The following is a 20,715-nucleotide window of genomic DNA, read 5'->3' as shown; positions in this document are numbered from 1 at the left end:
AATATTTTGCAATAACTTAGTATCAGCCAGTTTGAATATGCATATGCCTCAGCTGAGTCCGGGCCAGTTCACAGGTTAGATAGAGGATGAGAGGAGACCCCGTCCCTTTAACACATTTACATTTAAGTAATTTAGCGTACACTCTTACACAGAGCAACTTACAGGAGGAGCAATTAGGGTTAAGTGCCTTGCTCAAGGGCACATCGACAGATTTTTCACCGATTCAGCAACCTTTCGGTTACTGGCCCAACGCTCTTAACCGATAGGCTTCCTGCCGCCCCTAACAACCCCTCCCTCCACACACCTTTACCTTGTTTTGATTTGTGTTGTCATGGACGGTGTCAGTTACATCACTTTGTTGTTATCATTGTTCTTAAAACATAATACAAAATACCAGTTTTAGAAACAGTGTCTGTCTTTTTAAAGCGTCTTGTAAAACAAAAACAGTGCAAGAGGTGAGAGCGGAGCACGCCAGTTGACAACACCCTAGTGGTGGAAGTTTGGGTGGAGCAGCGCTATAAGAAAGGATTTGTTGAAGAGCTTCCTGAGGGGTAGTGTCCTGAAGGGGCGCCGGCCTGGAAGGACGACAAAGACAAAGAGAGAGAGAGAGAGACATTAAATCACCACTAGTGAAACTGCCAAGTCTGGACATTTGGTTGAAAACCACCTGATGGTCCCACTCACCAAGAAGGGGTTACTAGAGACACCTGGTGCGGCCATCGCCTGTCCAAAGGGGGTCACCACAGCCTTGGCCTGTCCATAGGCTGAAAACCCCACTCCTGGTGGACCAGAGAAAGAGTTGAATAATCAAGGTTTAAATGAAAAGGGTACACTACACAAATTCATGCAAAGCACACATGCAAACACCCCCACACACACACCGTTGGGTTGCTGGGGATATGCCAGAGGCTGGGGGAAGGGGGCCTGGCCTGGGAAGGGAGGTTGGAAGGTCCCACTGAAGCTGGTGGGGAGGTTGTAGGTAGCAGCAGTCCTGAATCCAGCTGGCATGCTCATGGACCCTGTGCCAAACGTGGCTGCAAGATAGGCGGGAGAGGAGAGGACACTCACAATCTACACAATATCACATCAGTTACACAGAGCTTGTGCTACACGATTACTGCTAAGTGCTAACGCAGACTACAAAACATCTGCGCGCGCACACACACCCTACCTACCTCGTCAAGCTATAATCACACCTGACGCCAGGTTAACATTGGCACACAAGCTGAACTAAAACACCTTTACTGAGCAGTTTACAGTTAAACACAGAAACAAACACAGCAACAACAAAACACCTACAGAGACTAGCTCTATCCATAACATAACCAGCATTAAATTAGACAGTACTGTAGCTGTGTGGTAGATGCTAAAGCACTCAGGGTATAAGCACTCTTAGCAAAGGCAGTGTACAGAATCCAGGAGGGTGAAAAACAATAAGATGGTTACAGTCAAGATGGTTGTGCAGTTAAAGGATACTCTTAAATGGTTCTGGCAGTTTGATGTCCTTTCAACACCAGTTTATAACCTCAGAGCTCAGCTGGAGGACATACACACTGCCAACAGCTATAGTCTGAAAAGCTACGACTGTTAGTTAGGCTATTTCTCTAGGCCAGCAAGGGGCGAGATGGGGTAATCAGCGATGCCACATTACTACAGTCTGGGAGCATCAGTGAGGGCAGAGGGGGGATTGGTGAGGGCAGCTGAGGCATCAGGACCCCCACACTCACAGATACAGTAGAAGCAGCACTGGGGTCAGGGCACACAACACATGCACAGTCGGCGAGACAGTCACAGGACGCTCTGGGGAGCTCTAGGAAGCACTGCCAGAGCCAAGACACAGGGAGGCAGAGAGGAGGAGGGGAAGGAAGGAGAAAAGGAGTGAGCTGGAAGAGGAGGAGGAGGGGACCTACCAAAGTGGGCTGGAGGGTAACCCTGCCCATGCAGAGCCCCAAACAGGCCTGTCCAGCATCACGAGAGCAATCAGACAGAGCCATTATCATTTGAACTTACACACTCTCTTTACAGAAACACTCAGTCACCAATCAGTGTCTCTCCGATTTACTCTATGTAAGACTGTTACTACTTGGACTAAATCCTCATTTAGCTTCAGACAATTGTTAGTGAATAATGCCGCCATCTTGTAGCAGCCGAGCCACCGGCAATCGACTTAGAGATGAATACAATTAGCTGAGCGATGAAGTGACTGCATCTGGTTCATAACCTCATTGTGACCTCTGATGACCATGACAATGAGTCCTCTCACAGGGTTTCAGGCAGTCACAGTCATCCTCTGTAAAAGTAATCTAAGAATATGGACTTGGGAGATTTCGGTTGATTACTAGGCTATTCCTTGAATTTTGCGACATAGAGAAGCTTTTACATGATCACCTGCCTCAGTTAATTTGGGAGATTTTAGCATGACTTTGTTCTGCACTACCTCAAAACGGCCACTAACCACTGATAGTTAGATCAGCTTTAGTCATAGAGATGTAGGTCAGAGCTCATCTAGTATCTTTGCAATGGGGCTGCCCATGAGGCTTTGGGTGCGCCCTCTTATCTAACTCAGTGGCCACGTCCGAATACCCGTATTTGCGTTCTAAATAGTATGTTGATTGGGTATGAGCAAAATAAAATGTTTTAGAGTATGTGATATTTAGAACATTTTGAAAGCGTTCAATTCCAGGACGTCATACTCATTTCGGCTTTTCATCTAGTACGAACTCGCTGCATGCTATTGAGGAAGATACTTGTCTTTTCAGACTACCACGTGATCAGACGTGATGTACGAATGGCGGGGAACAACCCAATTAACTGCGCAATACATGACGCCTTCTCAGTATGCGTGTCTCTAGTATGTTGATATTCGTTGCTTACTGCATACATTTTTAGTGAACAGTATGTTCTATCTAAACAGTACATAGTATAGCATTTTTTGTAAATAGTAGGAAAAATGATTTCGGACACAGCCTATGGCTTTAGTTTCAAGTACATTGGGTATGCAAGACTTCCGTGGCGTGTCCCCACCTGCTGCCGCCACGGCCGCTGCTCTCCCATTGCTCTGGAAGGGGTTGGTGGTGGCTGTCGCCGGGGCAACCGCTGCAGCAGCAAAAGGGTTTGTTGACAGACCTGGCAGAAGGGAAGAGAAGACATCTAACTCCTATTAGTTCATCTCTGAGTAGCTAAGTGTCTACTTCAGCTCTGGAGAAATGGGTTGTGGTCCCATTCTAATCCACCCCATTCTCCCCGAAGTGCGCACTCATTCACTCGCCCTCATGGACTGAAAAGTAATAGACGCAAGACAGTGAGTGAAATATGAAGAAAACTCCCATGCTTACACCTACCCAATGGTTTTTAAACCCAAGAGGCGAGTGAACTAGTGTAGCGCACACTGAGAGGGGAAAGGGTAGGGATGGAAACACACACATTGAGTGATGTCACTCACCTCCAAAACCCTGGGGCATGCTGGACATGCATTGCTGTGCCTGGGCTGACGAGACTCCTGTCACAGGGCCAAACATCCCCCTGGGACACAACAACGGCATTAGAGTGACCCCATGGACTCAGCATGACAGAGGCTGTATCTCAAGTGACAGGCCATTACACCTACATGGTCCCTAGCAGTAGTGCTAAAAGTAGTGCACTTTTAGAGAAAAGGGTGCGATTTGAGGTGAGAGGGCTAAGTATCATTTTGAAAGACAGACCTACTTGTTGATAACAAGAAAGTTGATTTATATATTTACAAAGATGTCAATGAGACAGAAAGACCTCAAGGCATAGACTGGAGGGTAATGGAAAAAGGGTGAATTCATCTGATGGTGTGTTCTCGTACCCTTGTGAAGTGCTGACGGTGTTGTAGACGCTGGTGGCGGGGGCCGAAGAGCCGAACACATTGTCTAGCTCGGCCAGCGCGGCATAGCGGTCTGCCGCCGACGTACCCGTCAGCTGACTCTGGGGGTGACGCAGTCCTGCCGACACCCCCGGGGGGAGAGAGCCCGGAACCCCGCTCGGGACACTACCTCCTGAAAACACACAGACTGGTTCACAACACAGGAGGCCAGGAGGGTACTGTAGAAGCTCCATCAGTCTCCTACACACGGCAGCGAGAGCAACAACACATGCCCACACAAAGGAGACCTGACCCTCTACCAGTAGGCCTACATTGAGATAAATATCATAACTGACTCAAACTTTTCTGAGCCTTTCATCTTCAAAGCGCCATGAAGGTCTGCTTCACCGTATGCATTTTAACAGTAGAATAGCCGGGACTCGATGAGTAGCCTACCAATAGCCGCCAGTCTAATAAATCTATGTAATATCCACAATCACGAATAAATATATTCATATTTTGTTTAGGGAGGTCATAAAAAAACATGCTACCAAGACAATTTCAAAAGAACAGAATAGTGTTTTAAGATGTATTTATCTGTGCTATAATAGCTGAGGCTATGGAGGCGCCATGTCAATGAAATTAACTTGGCCATTTAGCAAACATCACATGCTTATATTCCCCAGCCCTTTACAATATGAATATGATGAAATAGAAGAGAAAACAATAGAAAGGATATTTCTCAAAATGAGTATTTGCTGATTTTCATCAGCAGGCATGGAGCTGTGGTTATTCTAGATAAAACATTATATTTTGAAAGGGAGACCATCTGTAAAACATTGTGTTGTTTGGCAAAACTAGGTTAATTAAAAACCTTGGAATATGCTCTTTCGCATACGGTAAAGCAATCAAAATGTCTGGCCTGTATGGACCTCTGTAATATTATTTTTTCGAAAAGTAAGCAAGCACCAACAAACGTCAAAAAGATGCCCTCTGGTGGTCAATGTCAACATTGGCTGACAGTAAAATACTATGACGTCATGCAACCCATTCTGCAGCACCCCGCAAGCTGTGATGTGGTATGACGCAACCTTTAAATGAGGACCCACTGTCCCTGCTGGTTCAGAAAGGATGGGACCCGGACTTTACCTATTCTACACCATGCATGAGCTCATCGTCCCCAACCCGATAGCCATCTCACTCTACTCGACACATCTTGAAGTCTGACAAACAGAGTGGGGGCTGGCTCGCAGCAGGGACAGGTTAACCTTGCTCCGTTTTGTCAGAGCTAAAGATGGTATCCAGGTCAGCCAGAGCTGCGTCTCTATCGGCGGGGACGCTAGTAGTGTCTCTGTCTACCGGCCCATTGGGTGTTCCTGCGGAGGAGGAGTTACTCTGGCTCTGGAGGGAGGAACTGAAGCATCCAAACTCGACACTACAGGATTTGGGGAAGTGGTCGAAATTAGCTAAATAGCTAGCGTTAACTTGCTAGCGTTAAATTGCTAGCGTTAACTAGGCCCCAAAGGCCATGCTACCTGCGAGAGTGATGACAGAAAGTAGTCAAACAAGAGGGACCTGGGGGTGTGTGTGTGTTCCTGACTGTGCAGTGTAAATCTGGGAGGCTGAATTGAACACTGTGTTACTGGATGCAGGCAGCATCTACAGAGTACAGCAGTGTCATCTGTCATTTACAACAGCGCCGTGCTTCATCTGACCTGAAATCAATGGAGAGGATCTGCATTATACTGTTGAGGTAGTATAACAGTCAGATCTAAATGGGGTCAACGGTGGCAGACTTGAAATGAGCCCAACGGCAGTCATGCGCCTTAGTCTGACTGTCGCAAGAGCCACACTGTGGCTTCAAGCGTGTTTGTTGGAAGATTGGTGTCTTTCTTACCAATCGTCTTACACTGAGGGTTAGTTTGGCACAGAGACTAAGGTTAGGTCACAGTCTGAGGAAACGGCGTGAGAGTTGAAGCATCATCACTTCACGGGGAGTGGTTTGAGGGTGGAACCTGACTGTTGCTATGGAATAAGAAATAATGTCTACTCTCCTGTCTTAACAAATGAACACACCTATAGTGAATTTACTGAATCACCTACACTGTTACAAGATCTTAGTACAATACACAGGTGGAGAAATCTCTTTCGATGTTTTATTAATAATCTCAAATCATTCATAAGATGATTTTCTGCAGGATAAGAGTGCCAGATGCCGAGGTAAAAGTTACCCATATTTTCTTTCAGTAGTTGGCTGCAGTTTAGACTGCATGATATCATGTTATTTTGCAGCAGTGGCCCTGTATTTCTGGATATGAACAAGTCAGCAAACAATGAAGAGCATACAACACATGCACCCACAGACAGGCACAGACACACTCATCAATAGGAACAACCATAGGCATTGATATGGGAAAACCCCTAGAGCCTACCAGACAGACAGAGAGTGGAGTAAGGTGTTATTCAGAGGCAGAGCACAGTGAGGGAGAGAACTTACTGTGAGCACCTGCACCCGGGTGAGGTAGAGCAGTGCCAGCGGTGGCAAACTCACCCACACTGCGGCTGGATGAGAGGGACATGAACGCTGGCAGCCAAAACAGGATGGGGGCGGATGAGTACCAGAGAAACAGGGTGAAAAAAAATAAGAGAAAGAAATATAAACCAAAAAGGGGGGAAAAGTGTGAACGTCACCCAAAAGAAAAACCAAATCATAACAGAGCGAATGGAGTCAGTGTGAAAGCAGAAGCCAGGCAGTGTGGTGATCATTGTGAATGAGAGAAGGAGGAGCCTGAGAGAAAGGGGTGCATCTCCATAGTCTAAAGTGGTTTCCTCATCTGCGCAGATCTGAAAACATATAGGATAGGTGAATGCAGATTCTTTCAGATCAGTGCGGATGATGGAAAGGAGACAAGGAGAGGACGCCACTGTAGAGTGCTGCGATGCACCCAGAGAGCAGTGCTTTTCCATCCACCACTGCATAGAAGTCAAGAGGTCATCTGCAGACAGTGTCCAGCAGAGGGCGGTGTGCTACATTCAAAACTAATTCCCTTGGGGAAACTAGCCAGTGAGTGTGTGTGCCTTGCCAGCTAGCAAATACAGAGCCAATGAGAGTGAATTGTTGTCATTAATGCTAACTACAACACAGACAAAATGGACACAAACACATGACAAGTAGGAGTGAACTGATGTGAGTGTGAAACACAGAAACAGACAGAGAGAGAGACACACAGCGACAGAAAGACAGAGCCTCTGGGAAAGGAGAAAGAGTGCCTAACAGTGACCTGTGTGAAAATGTGAGCGTGTGTGAGATAGACTGGCCATGAGAGGTGAATGGAGCATGCTCTACCTGTATGTGAGGTCTGGAAGGGGGCTTGGGGTGCCGAGGGGACAGCACCCGATGGACCCGCGCTCCCAAACGCATCAAAGTTAGCAAAGTCTGCGTTTGCGTTCTGAGCAGCTGGAGGTTTGTACCAGGGTCAGACACACATAAAATCAAAAAGGACAAACAAAATAGGACTCAATGAATGAGACGATTAATGATCACATGACACAGGCAGTAACCCCAAATGGCACTCTATTGCTTTAGTGCACTACTTTTGACCAGAGCACTGGTCAAAAGTAGTGTACTAAATAGGCAATAGTGTGCCATTTGGACAGAAATGACACATTGAGAGATATGGAACTAAACTAGATGGCTAATGACAGACTAGCTAATGACAGACTGGCACCAGATGACAATGACCATCCAAAAATGGATGTGATGATGACAGGTTCATCTGTCATCATCTAAGCTCATGTTCCCTTCTAGTGTGCGTGTGTGTGTGTGTGTGTGTGTCTGCCACTGTCCTGGTTCAATGTAAAACATATTTTAAATGAAGCACACAGTACATCCATTGATTCCACGCTCTCATCGTCATGGCAATTCTGAATATTACAAAGAATAAATAAACCAAAGCAAAGTTGGTAGAATGAATAGAATTAGTTATTTAATAGGGTCTCTATAGAATGCTTTAATGTAGAATGTTTGGTTGGTAAGAGTAACAGTGTTTATTTGAAACCCCATTTTATTTCTTTGCCATGGTGCTTCTATTCATGAGAATTCAATTACATTTCAATGTGATATCACAGTTGAAAAGAGCAACTTCAGTAGAATGTTGAATGCTAGGTTGACAGGCACCAATGTTGACTTGGAACTCAGCAACCACCTCAAGAATAGATGTCTGACTTGCCTCTGCTATCGAAGATTATAAATGGTTCACAATTTAACTTCAACACCCAGCAAGAACTGGGCACAGTTGGCACAGAGACATCAGTATCTTCCTGCAAGAACTTCAAATTCCATCAATGGTAAGCATCAAATAGTGTATTCTTACCATGTGGTTCATTTCTATTTTTCCATTTGGCATATTATGGAGTATTTCTCAAATTCCATGTAGATACTTGGAATCGGTTTTATTGTTACTTTGGGTCAGGTCCTCCCGAGTGACTCAAAGATCTGTCATTTTGAGTGTTTATACATCTCAGTCCCTAAACATGGCCAGCTTCTGCTACCACAACCAGCACCTGCCTGAGCAGGAGAAACATCTGTTCTACAGGAACATGGGAGATGATACGCAAGGTGGAGATCTACAGGAAAGAGAGGATGAAGAGATGGGGAAACTGGAAGCCATTCTGGGGGTGTTGGGAGTTGGCTGGAGAGTTGGGCTTTGTTTGGCCTATTTATGATTTATTTTGTTTAAGTAGTAGAAAATAGGATAGGAAAGGGTTGATAGGTATAGAACTTGTGATGTGTGTAGGTTATTGTCCATTTTCTCTTAAAAAAAGGAATCATATTTCAAGTACCAAATTGTGATGTGTTTTTAGAGGGCGTGCGTGTATCTTTAAGCCTCGTGTGGGTTGACTTGGGGCAGCCTCTCTGCACCAAGGTAGAACTTTATGGCTCTTTGAGGATGAGAAAACGTTATCCTCTGAGCAAACAGCTTTACGTTGGCCTCAGTAACCAAGGAGACAGACCGCCCATAGCTCTATGAGAATTCTAGTATCTGGCGATGCTTTACATAGATCATTGTGATGGACAATGAGGGGGTTAAAAACGTATCCAAAAAAATGGAAATCACCCAATCCGCCATCATTAACAATGGAAAAATCAAATGATTTATTATTGAAATAGCCTGGGCAACCGAGAAAAACAGATTGGTACAATTTAAGGCCATGTGGCAAACCATAATGCAGGCACTAGGGATGGGGGTGTGAACATGCGGGTCTGAGCAGAGGAGATGTAGTCGTTGTTTGTGTGCAAGTTGTTGTTCGTATGTGTATGTTTGTATCGTGAGATGAAAAACAAAGTGTGGTAAGAAAAAGTGAAGGTCAATACCCTTGAAATGAATGAAAATTGAAATGCCTCTAAAGTCTCTTCCACTACCATAAAACAGACTTTTGGAAAGCTGAAGCAAACACCCAAATACTCTTCAGGAAATTGACCTTTTTCTAATTCCATAAGTATGAGTGTATCATTGAGTAGAAGTATCATTGACCAACGAAGTCTAAGCACTAAATGTAACCACTGTGCCGAGGGTTTTTCTGACAAGGTGTAGTGACCGCTCCAGGGACCGATGCAGCTCGTGCCACTCCTCCTTACCTGGCTGACTGTTGAAATGTGCAAAGTTGGCAAAGTTGGCCGCCGAGCCTGCTGCAGTCTGCGAGTGGGGCGGAGCGGCGAAGATGTCTCCGCCCAGGTCGCTGAGGAGGTCAAACTTCTTGTCGTGGAACTGCTGCTGCTGGCTCAGCTGGAGGGCCTGGGCCGCACGACTCCCCACCGGAGACTAGAGAGACAACAGGGCTGTGTTCATTGGGGCATGCTGTAGCAAAACGCTTTGCAACAGAAAACAAAAATGGGCGTTTCTTATTGGACAAAAGTTTGGATGGAACCTCCCTGTTTCACTCCATTTCGTGCTAAATATGACCCAGTTAACTCAGAGACGGACACTTCAACCATGCAGAAGTAGTTCACCTGGATATCCGCACTTCACACAGGCCATCTTGTCGAAAGCAACTAAAAAAATAAATGTTTTGCCTACTAGAGCCAGGAGGGTTTCCTGAACACATGATCTTTCCAGGAAAAACTCCCTGGGCCCTACTTCAGGTCAGGGAAAACTCCCTGGGCCCTACTTTAGGTCAGGGAAAACTCCCTGGGCCCTACTTTAGGTCAGGGAAAACTCCCTGGGCCCTACTTTAGGTCAGGGAAAACTCCCTGGGCCCTACTTCAGGTCAGGGAAAACTCCCTGGGCCCTACTTTAGGTCAGGGAAAACTCCCTGGGCCCTACTTCAGGTCAGGGAAAACTCCCTGGGCCCTACTTCAGGTCAGGGAAAACTCCCTGGGCCCTACTTCAGGTCAGGGAAAACTCCCTGGGCCCTACTTCAGGTCAGGGAAAACTCCCTGGGCCCTACTTCAGGTCAGGGAAAACTCCCTGGGCCCTACTTCAGGTCAGGGAAAACTCCCTGGGCCCTACTTCAGGTCAGGGAAAACTCCCTGGGCCCTACTTCAGGTCAGGGAAAACTCCCTGGGCCCTACTTCAGGTCAGGGAAAACTCCCTGGGCCCTACTTCAGGTCAGGGAAAACGTTGTACAGCTTGTTATCAGCCAGCTGAGTAACCAGTGGGTGTCTTACTTGACTGGGCGTGTGCTTGTTGAGGTGCAAGGTGGGGGCAGACTCCCCCAGCAGTGTTTTAAGGGGTCGGACCTCGGGGGTGCTGCTGGTGCTGCTGGCTGACGAGCCGGAGATGGAGGCATGGACAGAAGCCACCACTTTGGCCTGCTCCGGGGGAACAAACCTAAATCACAACAACAACCATTTTCAATTGGTAACACAGCAACACAGGCTTTAATTGAAATGGACTCCTATGACCCAGCATCTCAGAGCAGGTTTTCAATGATAGCATGACGGTAAATGCCGACAGCCGCCAGTTCCAACTTTTGCCGTCGCGGTGTTTCCTACCGGATGTTGATTTGCACTGTTTGTTTACTGATATCACCATAGCAACGGATACCGTCGTTCTGGCTCGCTTTTTTCGCCACCCTCTTCCTTGCTTTCTTGTCCCGCTATGCTGACTGGTATGACGGTTATGTGTAAATATTAGACTTTCCTTTTGGATTCCAACTAACGCATACAGTGACCTAGATATCATCCACCAAATACATCTGGGTTGTTACTGCTCCAAAGTGCCTTGCTGCTCCTTCTGACCAGAGCTCTATGGACTCTACAGCAGCCTCTCACCATCTCTTCTTCTCGTATTTCTCCTGAAGGAACTCCTTGACTTTCTGGGGTTCCCTGAAGTCCGGTATGGAGGCCGTTCTGTCGTCGTAAAGCCCCAGCCATATCTGTTTGCATGACTAGAGAAGACAGCCGAGAGAGGGGACGGACAGAGAGAGCAGAAAAACATGTTTGGTGAAAAATGAAAGGCGAATAAAAAGTCACATGCAAATCAGAAGATGTGGTTCATCACCTTTAGAGGAAAAAGACAAACATGAAAGAGAGAGAAAACCCTTCAACACCTCCAGGCCAAGACAGCAGCAGCAGAATGTAACACACTCAGGGTCATTCCAGGGTGTCTCTTGGGAGCCCGGAAATGGAGCGATCTACAGCCAACTTGCCAAGGGATAAGAGATGTTACAGTAGACATGGATATCTAGCATTTTACAATTAGACGCAGACGAACAACCGAATACATACTGAAACAGAGAGACAGTGAGAGAGACCGAGAGAGAGACCGAGAAACACAAACTATTTATAAAAAGAGGACAGACAGCAGCAGAAAGTAAAGTCAAGGCTGAATATAATGCATGTCCTCCAAGTCTTGTGTCAATGTTTCCAATAGGCCTAGAATATTCTTCTCACATTAAACACCTGACATACATAGCCTGCAGAACAGCAACAAGGACAAGCACAATTCACTACCACTTCATCTAGCAGAAGCGCATTACTCCAATTCGGAATCCTTGGCAGATTAAAGTGTGTGTGTGTGTGTGTCAGGGCCAACTAAATAAATAACCAGACACATGGAATGCATGAGTGAGCATCAGAGCACCATCTCCTGAAAGAGCTTCTCTGTGTCTGTTGTGCCGTGGCCACCCGGTCGGCACGCCACCACGCTATTCTCAGCGAACACACAAATCACACTTTACAGGATTAGAGGAAATATCTGTGGAATGACACCCAAAACCAAAGGGGGGAAAGGGTGAGGCTGGCCATATAGGATTGTGGAACACAACGTATGGAATTCCATGATCTGGGGTTAGAGTAGGTCTCAGGGCATTGAGGACAAGGCGTCAGCTAGCCCTCCTTAGACTGATAGATTAAGAGCTCCCGAGTGGCGCAGCGGTCTAAGGCACTGCATCTCAGTGCAAGAGGCATCACTACAGTCCCTGGTTCAAATCCAGGCTGTATCACATCCGACCATGATTGGGAGTCCCATAGGGCGGCGCACAATTGGCCCAGCATCGTCCGGGTTTGGCCGTCATTGTAAATAAGAACTGACTTGTCAAGTAAAGGTTAAATAAAAAAATAAAAAAGGAGGTGGGGACATACGAAAGGTGGCCTAGCTTGGAGGACAATGGAAGTTGAATAGAAACATAGGCTACTAGGCGGGTCCCAGATCTGTTTGTGTGCCTGGCCATCACAATGAGCATAGAAGTCAGCAAGAGAGCATAAACAGATCTGGGACCAGGCTTGAAAAACACTTCTTCGTTTCTGCATTCTAGTCTCCATCGGGGTGCTAAGAACTGGAAGAGTTGGACAACAAAAACTAGCATTTCATTTTGGCCTGTTCCTAGTGAATATGACCCATGCAGACATCAGCCATGTTGACAACAGCCCTGGGAGGTCTGTGGGGCCCGGTCACAATGTTGTTTGGCCCTACCTCATTGCCGTGTTTCTGGAGGAACTCGATTTCCTGTTGCGTGAAGGTCGTCATGGAGATGGACTTCACTCTGTGGGGTGGGTTCAGCCCTCGCCTAAGAACAGGAGAGGGGGAGAGAAGAGAAGAATGAGGGGGGAAGATGGGAAAGGGGAGGAGAAATGAAAGAACAGGAAGATGGGAGAGGGGAGGGAGAGGAGGGAACAGCACATTTACATTTACATTTAAGTCATTTAGCAGACGCTCTTATCCAGAGCGACTTACAAGTACATACATTCATACTTTTTTTTGTACTGGCCCCCCGTGGGAATCGAACCCACAACCCTGGCGTTGCAAGCGCCATGCTCTACCAACAGAGCCACACGGGACTGTACAGCAGAGAGAGGGAAAGAGGGGAGAGAACGCAGGAAGGGGGTTAATTCAATTGTAAAGCATCACAGATTAAGAGCATTCCCATTAGATAAGATCATAAGATTCAGATCCCTGTACTGACAGCTCCTCAGACTGGAGCGATTAATTAGGAACGTGCTGAGTTCTGCTGGGCTTATTACTGCAGAATCTGGGACAACAGAGACATCACTAGAGAGGAGGGGGAGAGATGCAATGCTCGTTGAGCCACCTAGCTCCGTTACACTTAAAGGCAGTTAGTGTTAGCCTAGGTGTGTGTGTGTGTGTTTGATGAAAGTGTGTGAGCTTTTAGAGTATGTGCTCGAGTCTCCTTGTGATGTGTGAGTGAGCCCGAGCCATCAGGCGGGCCGGTATCCTGCCCTCATTTCCTGTGCACGGCTCTGCTCCAGTGTGCGTGCCATTTCAAGAAAGGGAGAAAAAAAAAAGTCTGAGGAACAGGTGAAACTATACCCTGTGTCACTCAGGTCACCTGAGCCTCAGCACTTGTTAGTAAGATTTGTCTCGTTAACATTTGCTCTAGACCACTGGTTTTCAACCTGTGGTCCGGGGTACTGCAGGTGGTCCGCAATTTTTGTAATGTTTCATTCATTCATAAATATATATATTTTTATAAATAGTGACAGTTTGGAGTATTAATGATATAATACACAATTTGACATTACTTTCACATTGCAAATTGTTTATAATAATAGGCCTGTTTACATTCACTGCTAAAATGGACTAAATTTGACAGCCAAGATATTTTACGTTAAAAGAAATCTGCGAATGGTGGTCCTCACACACACTTTGCCTAAACAGTCTCCATGGAGACCTAAGAGATCTAAAAGCTATAGGCAACTGGGGAGGGAGAGAGCAACGCTGTGTAAGACTAGACTAGGGCTGTTCTTCAATTATTCACTGCTCTTGCCTTTAGCCCTCTGTTGAAATTAGGGATGAGTGCCACCCAAATGGTAGAGCAGCTCATTGTATGACTATGGATCACCCATCCATCACCTTCCATCTTCAGTTCTATACAACACGACTCAATCAACTGACTGACTGGAGCCGCAGTCAGAGTGCCCAATTACAGGGGTAGTTGTATATTCAGATCAACTATTGGGCTTTGAGGTGTATCCACTTTCTGTCACAAATAGAATGACTGACACATCAAGGTCTCACACTGAGATTACAGTCAACCTGTGTTACACACCACACACCAAACGAAAGATAACGGACCAAAACGGGGAGGAACTAGCTTGAACTTGAGAAATGCTTGCTTTCCGCTGCAAAGCATTTTGCTACGGTGTGAAGTGCACTAATGAATGCGACCCAGACCAATACATGTATTCTATTCAGCCTGTCAGAAGCATCATTCCGACCGTGTTCATGCTGGCACAAAGTACAGCACACCCGACAATTCAGTTGTGGTTACAAGTGCAGGGAACATTTGACTTTTCAACCTCTCTAGTTAAGACTGGCCAGTTAACCAACCATGAGGGTGAAGTGAGTGTTTGACTGTGTGTGTGTGTGTGTGTGTGTGTGTGGTGGTGGTGGTGGGTGGGGGGGGGGGGGGGGGGGGGGGGACATGTGAATGATCAGTTCACAGTCTCATGAGGAGGAAAGTAGGTCAGATACTGGGAGAGAGTTCCAAATCCCTCCAGCTCTGAAAAAGGATGGCATCACACCGCAATTGAACAATTCAGACACTTTGTAATCACTCAGTGTGTGTATGCGGTTACAGTGAAACCCAGTTGATTTGCATACCCAGTGGTATTCAAACTTTCACACTATTCTCTCACACAGTATGTGTAGAGAGAGCGGAAACACCCAGCAGGGAAGCGCCTAGCATACTGACTCCTCCAGGATGAGACAGACAGAGACACAGAGGGAGACAGAGAGAGAGAGAGCTGAATCCATATCCCAGCAGAGGCCATCTATGCAGCATCCTCACCAGCCAACACCTCTGTAGTATTCAGACACACACACTTCTTAGCCAAAGCCAATAGATGACCCTGTAGATAATAACATGGTGTCCGTCAGCACTGTTCAGCATTCATTCAATGCTTACGAGAACACAACGGTCAGTCATCTTGATTCAGGTCACCATAAACTATGGTTGGGCTCTGGAGTTTTTACTAATCAAATGAACCAGACCAGAAAAAAATTCAAATAGGTCTGAGGTTTTCCTGGTCAAGTCACGTGGTCAGAAAAGAACTATGGTCGCTGAACTATAGTCAATGTGTCACTATAATAACTTCCTACTGTAAGGAAACCTCTACAACAAACATTGTGTTCCTCCTGGGGTAAGACCCTCCACCTTCATATGGAATGTGTTTACACAGTAGATTCCAACCGCACCCATTAAACAAGCCACGGGCGGGGGGGGGGGGGGAGACAAGAAGTGCCCCTGCTCCTCTGAACACCTGACAAGTAGGCAAGCTGTTAGCTAATTGGCTTAACTAATAACTACTCAAATCAGTTAGCCTAATTAACTGGCCTAGTTACCAACTCAAATGAGTTAGCCTAACTAACTGGCCTAGTTAACGACTCAAATCGATGGCGAGAAGAAGAGACAAGAAAACAACTATTCATCTCAAACCAAATCAAAAGGCATTAGGATGAACAGAAGTAAAAGACTGCCATAATCAAGCAGCAGAGTCCTATGAATGAGCATTGAAATAGTGAGGGGGGTCTTTAAGGTAGGTTCCTGGAGAAGAGAAGGGGCAGGTCAATAAAGAGACAGAGCTCAGGAGGATGGGTGTGAAACTGGTCACATTTCCCTCACATTTCTCTTCAGGGTGTGGGAAGGACAGACATGCCAGCAGCACTAAGAGCTATCCTATCAAAAATACAAACACACACATCCTTAAATTATAGGCCTAAACCAGGAGCTTGTAACACTATGATTAGTCTATGTCGGTATAAGTTGCCAAGCACAAATGGTTCTCAAAGAACACAATGGGGCAGTTTCTTAGACCCAGAATAAGGCTACTCCTGGACTAAAATGCCTTACTCAATGCAGAGTCCCCACTGAAAGTGTTGTTCAAGAAAAATACTAATCTGGGTCAGGGAAATTGTCCCGCATACAGTAATTTGATGTCTCTCAGTCAGTGCTAACCTCCTCTACCCTTTCTGGGAACCAAAGTGAGAGAGAAAAAGTCAATTCGCAACTTCCTGCATTTTTCAACTTCCTGTTTAACTACCCTGCATGCTGCAGATGTAGCGAAACAGGGCCAAAGGGCCATGCCACCACTTCCCCACACTAGAATTACACCAGGCTTCCTGCATACATACAGTACCAAGAGGCAGACAGCAAAACAGTCCTTTCCCCTGCGTCCCACACGTCTCTCTAGCTCAGCAACATGGCAGTCGCTCAGTCTTGCCAAGAAAGATTTGCACAAGACTCAGATCCACCGCATAAGTAAAATGGATAGCCTGATCAGCAGAAAGGAGGATAGGTCAATGAGGTCATTGTTCTGCTGGGAAACCAAATATAATCCCGCCATTACTAAAGAAGGACCACCTAGCTACTGTGTTATTACATTGGAACAAGGTATCGACCACTAGCTACACAAGACATGAATAACATATCTGATATGGCTAGCCTATAGGCCTTCGTTTGGTAGGTAAGTCTAGGTAGCATACACTTTACAGTTTTGGCTACCATCTTCTTTTTCACATTACACAGTCTGAGAGACAGTGTGAACCTCTTCAGAGGAGCCTGTGTGTCTGAGCTTAGAAAATAATTCCATTATCCCACATCAAAGTTTAATACTACAGCACCACAGGGAAATTCACAGTGGAATCCCTGCAGAACCATTACAGAGATGAGAGAGAAGGGCCAAACTCTGTCCATCTGAAATGATTCTCACACAGTGTTCTCACAGTTGAAGCGCACCCTCCCCTCCCCCGCCAGAACTAAGACATGATAAACACTGCCCACCCAGATAGTAGCACTTAGGCTAGACCTCATGATGCAAGTACACACCTAAAACTGATCCAGTGTGTGTCATAAGAGAAAAGGGTTGAGGTGCAAGAGAACAATTCTGACGGGGCAAACCCAACACGGAGACAGGGGCACCTGAAAACCAGACGGGGAAGCTGCTGAGTCAGTCTCAGTTCCCCTACCTCTTTACGGAGCTATGAAGGACTTAATAGAGAGTCAGGGAGGGACACACACACACTTCACCTTTTCTGACATTATTAAGCTAACCATTATCCGCTAATGGACCATGACAGGTTGACCTCAGGGAGGCATTGAGGGTAGGAAAGCTAAGCCCGGCGACTGGCGTATCACTGGGCAGCATTGACGAAGTAATCAGGACATTACAATGAACAACTTATTGAATTAACAGGCAATGTGGTTGTGTTTCTTTCTGAACAAAGTTACACAAGTGTCTCCACAAAGTGCTCGGCAAACAGTGGTGGTCTGGGAAGGAGGGGGAGGAATGGCTACAGCAAACCTCATAGACAAACTGATAATAGTGAAAAATCGCTGAATGTACTGACGAGCACAACATGGGTGGTTTCAGGTCTAACTGTAAGAAAGAGTGAAAACTGAAATCCACCAAAGACTTTAGAGTACAGATGTTCTACAAGTGATAATGAAAAGATGAGCATAACTACATCATATAGATCTACTAAAGAATATTATAGGCTAGCAAACCAGGGAGGCCTGGGGTCATTTTCATCTCATTTGCATGTCTGCAGGAATTCCTTCAATGGCGAAAACAAGCTTGCTGCTGTTGAAGACACCTAATGTTCTTCAACCTAGCTGCAAACCAGCAAATGATTAAAGGGAAAGGGGATACCTAGTCAGTTGTACAACTGAATGCATTCAACTGAAATGTGTCTTCTGCATTTAACCCAACCCCTCTGAATCAGAGAGGTGCTGGGGGCTGCCATAATCGACATCCACGTCTTCGGCGCCCGGGGCACTGCCTTGCTCAGGGGCAGAACGACAGATTTTTACCTTGTCACCAATGACGTCCTCTGTTTGAGATATGTAACAGGTCATTCTTTACCATGCATGCAATCACCAGGCATTGCCAGATTCTGAACAAACAAGGTCAGGTTGACATGAAATAGCTGAGTGGCACATAAAAATCTAGAAAAATCTCTTGTTTTTCTCTCTGCCTGTGTGGTGTTATTTCCCCCCCAGATCTTTTAAAATAAATTTCCTCAACAATATTTGACATTTCATTGAGATTGCATTATTTTGTTGCGAGTAGGAATGAGAAAAGCACAGCTTCAGCCCCACTAATCCTCAAATCCCAAACTATACAGATGCTTAGTTACACAACAGTACAAGCCAGAGGTACAGCATCAACCTTGCATCACAGAAATACTGTAATGTTAAATAGTCAAATGCCATTTTGCAATTGAGTTGCCCCTATGAACTGCATAGCTTGGTAGATGACACTTGTTTTAATATGGTCAACTTTGCCTGGCTTGATAGCTAACTGGGTGGTCGACAAAAAAAAAGCTGTGTGAAAGACAAAAAAAACTAGCTAGCCACCTGAGGAGAAAAGTTAGCTGGCTCATGTGCAGGCTGCTCTCAGACTAGACGTAACATAGTAAACTAAAATCTTGGACACTGAAATTAGTATGATATGTTACCGTTGTTATGGTTACATAAGATAGAAGATTACTAAGATAGAAGGAAATCTCCAGCAAAAAAAATATATTTTGGTATTTGTTTCACTAGTCCATTGTTGATATAGTCCCAAAATGTTTTGCATGTCAGCAATCAAATTTTCAAGATATATATCCTTCAAAATACAGCCAGTATTGATACATTTAGCCCCATATGATGCAAAACGCCTCATCCAGCTGTATTTCTGTGTGGGACTATATAAACAATGGACTAATTAAACAAATACCAAAGGATGGATTTCGGGTGAAATTTTTATTTAAGTAGACTCAGAGATATGACTTAGATGCAGGAAGTAAAAAGCATAGTGGACATTGGGCCAGTAACTGAAAGGTTGCTAGATCGAATCCTCGAGCTGACAAGGTAAAAATCTGTCATTCTGCCCCTGAACAAGGCAGTTAACCCACTGTTCCTAGGCTGTCAATGTAAATAAGAATGTGTTCTTAACTGACTTGCCAAGTTAAATAAAGGTTAAATAAAAAAATATATATAACAACGCAAATAAGAGCATTGAAGCACGAGGCTCAACTTCTCTGCTGTTTTGGTTCCCTGGCTACCTACATTTCTTTGTGTTCGTCTACATTTTTCAACTTAGGCGCACATGTGCTCCTTGTAAAAAAGGTCAGTGTGGCGTGCCATGCATACGAAATGTAACATATACTAGTTAGGTCTCCCGGATTTTCGTTCACTATGTTACATCTACTCCTGAGTCCAAGTTGCAATGTGAAAACTACTGCAGCAGGTGACAGGTTTTTTAATGATACTCATCTTGTCCACACATCTCAAACTCGCTAAACACACCCATCTCAGTCTGGCTTCTCGCTTAGATACCTTCACATGTAGCCGTTTACAATTGAGTTAGCTACAGTAGCTAACTAAACTGGTTAACGCGTTAATTGATTTGATCCAGCTAACGTTAGCTTCTGTAGCTAACTACTGTACTGGTAAATTGCCATTACAGTATGTGGCTAGCTAGTTAGGCTAGTAAGCTCGCTGGTGGCTTAGATATGCTAACTGTATCTGGTTATTTAGCGAACTATCATATTCTTGTACTAGATAAAGTCAGATTAACGAAATATATCTAACGTTATTTAGCTAGCTATAGCTAACACAGCAGACACCCAAACCACAAGACTATTTCAGCTCGAAGTGGAAAGAGACGGGGAGGAATGGATTATAGTTAACTACCTAGCTAACGGTTAGTTAGCAAGTAACTAGGTAGTTAGCATCCTGAATGCGGCCTGTCAACGCGGAATGAAAAGGTCACTCATCCAATCACATTTATACTTACAGTATGCCAGAACAGGAGGTGCAGACGAAAGACCCCACCGTCATGTTGGCATAGGTTGGGCCGCGCTGATCGCAGTCAAAGCACTTTCTGTTAGGAGGCAAACTCGTCATTTCTCTCAGCATCTTCAGGTGTTTTTCCTCCTGCTTTCTTTTCGCACTCGCCGCCATCACTGTGACAAATAGGGGAAGGAAACAAAACCAGGGAAGGATGGGGAATTGCAGGTAACGGGAAAAGCTTTTGCTGCTAAACGGGTACCGACTCTGAAAGGAAGAGTGGCTACTGTGACTGTCGGTTGAACTGGAGTCGAGGCGTTGTAGTCAAGAGAGGAGAGTCACGCACTACACGCTCCTGATTTCCATGGGTTTACCAGCGCCACCCAACGGGGACACTTATCATTTCATGTGGCCTAATTCCTGGCACTTTCCTTTTCATGATACCAAGAGGAAACACCCCTCTAAACTCAAACGTCTCTAGATGTAAATCTATTATTAGTCTATAATTAATTGGAACAAGAATGAGAGGAATATAATAGTTAGAATAGAACAGCGTTCCCAACTGGCGGCGGGTGGTTTTATTTTGCTCCGTAAGTCTTCTGAGCAAAAAAAATAATACATATATTGTTTTCATTTACATTGTTGGACATAAA

General features: G+C 45.4%; 1 protein-coding gene across 4 annotated transcripts; it reads right to left on the bottom strand.

The window, feature by feature from the left end:
- Window positions 1-404: 404 nt before the first annotated feature.
- LOC129832185 (arf-GAP domain and FG repeat-containing protein 1-like) lies at window positions 405-20,441 on the bottom strand. Of its 4 annotated transcripts, XM_055896031.1 has the most exons (14): window positions 20,070-20,441; window positions 12,742-12,835; window positions 11,100-11,215; window positions 10,494-10,656; window positions 9,465-9,648; window positions 7,173-7,283; window positions 6,324-6,410; window positions 3,830-4,019; window positions 3,443-3,522; window positions 3,025-3,126; window positions 1,911-1,958; window positions 882-1,034; window positions 685-779; window positions 405-575 (listed from the first exon to the last, which is right to left on the bottom strand). In XM_055896031.1, exons 1-14 carry the CDS (start codon window positions 20,234-20,236, stop codon window positions 516-518), a joined length of 1,650 nt encoding a protein of 549 aa, XP_055752006.1. In that variant the 5' UTR covers window positions 20,237-20,441; the 3' UTR covers window positions 405-515. The 4 variants fall into 4 exon arrangements, with proteins under 4 accessions (XP_055752006.1, XP_055752008.1, XP_055752007.1 ...); XM_055896033.1 differs by lacking the exon at window positions 6,324-6,410; XM_055896032.1 differs by lacking the exon at window positions 1,911-1,958 and having other exon boundaries at window positions 20,070-20,440.
- Between the last annotated feature and the right edge of the window lie 274 nt (window positions 20,442-20,715).

This window comes from Salvelinus fontinalis, chromosome 33 (genome assembly GCF_029448725.1).
Source record: "Salvelinus fontinalis isolate EN_2023a chromosome 33, ASM2944872v1, whole genome shotgun sequence".
Taxonomy (NCBI): domain Eukaryota; kingdom Metazoa; phylum Chordata; class Actinopteri; order Salmoniformes; family Salmonidae; genus Salvelinus; species Salvelinus fontinalis.
The sequence above is the reverse complement of the archived record's forward strand: the minus strand, read 5'-3'. Positions and strand labels throughout refer to the sequence as shown.

What these genes read in the sequence shown, in the direction of transcription:
- LOC129832185 (XM_055896031.1), bottom strand. Translation starts at nt 20,236, where the DNA reads ATGGCGGCGAGTGCGAAAAGAAAGCAGGAGGAAAAACACCTGAAGATG. An exon ending in ACAAGCACACGCCCAGTCAA is followed by an intron (nt 9,649 to 10,493) that starts GTAAGACACCCA and finishes TTGTCTCTCTAG; the next exon opens with TCTCCGGTGGGGAGTCGTGC. An exon ending in ACATTTCAACAGTCAGCCAG is followed by an intron (nt 7,284 to 9,464) that starts GTAAGGAGGAGT and finishes ACAAACCTCCAG; the next exon opens with CTGCTCAGAACGCAAACGCA.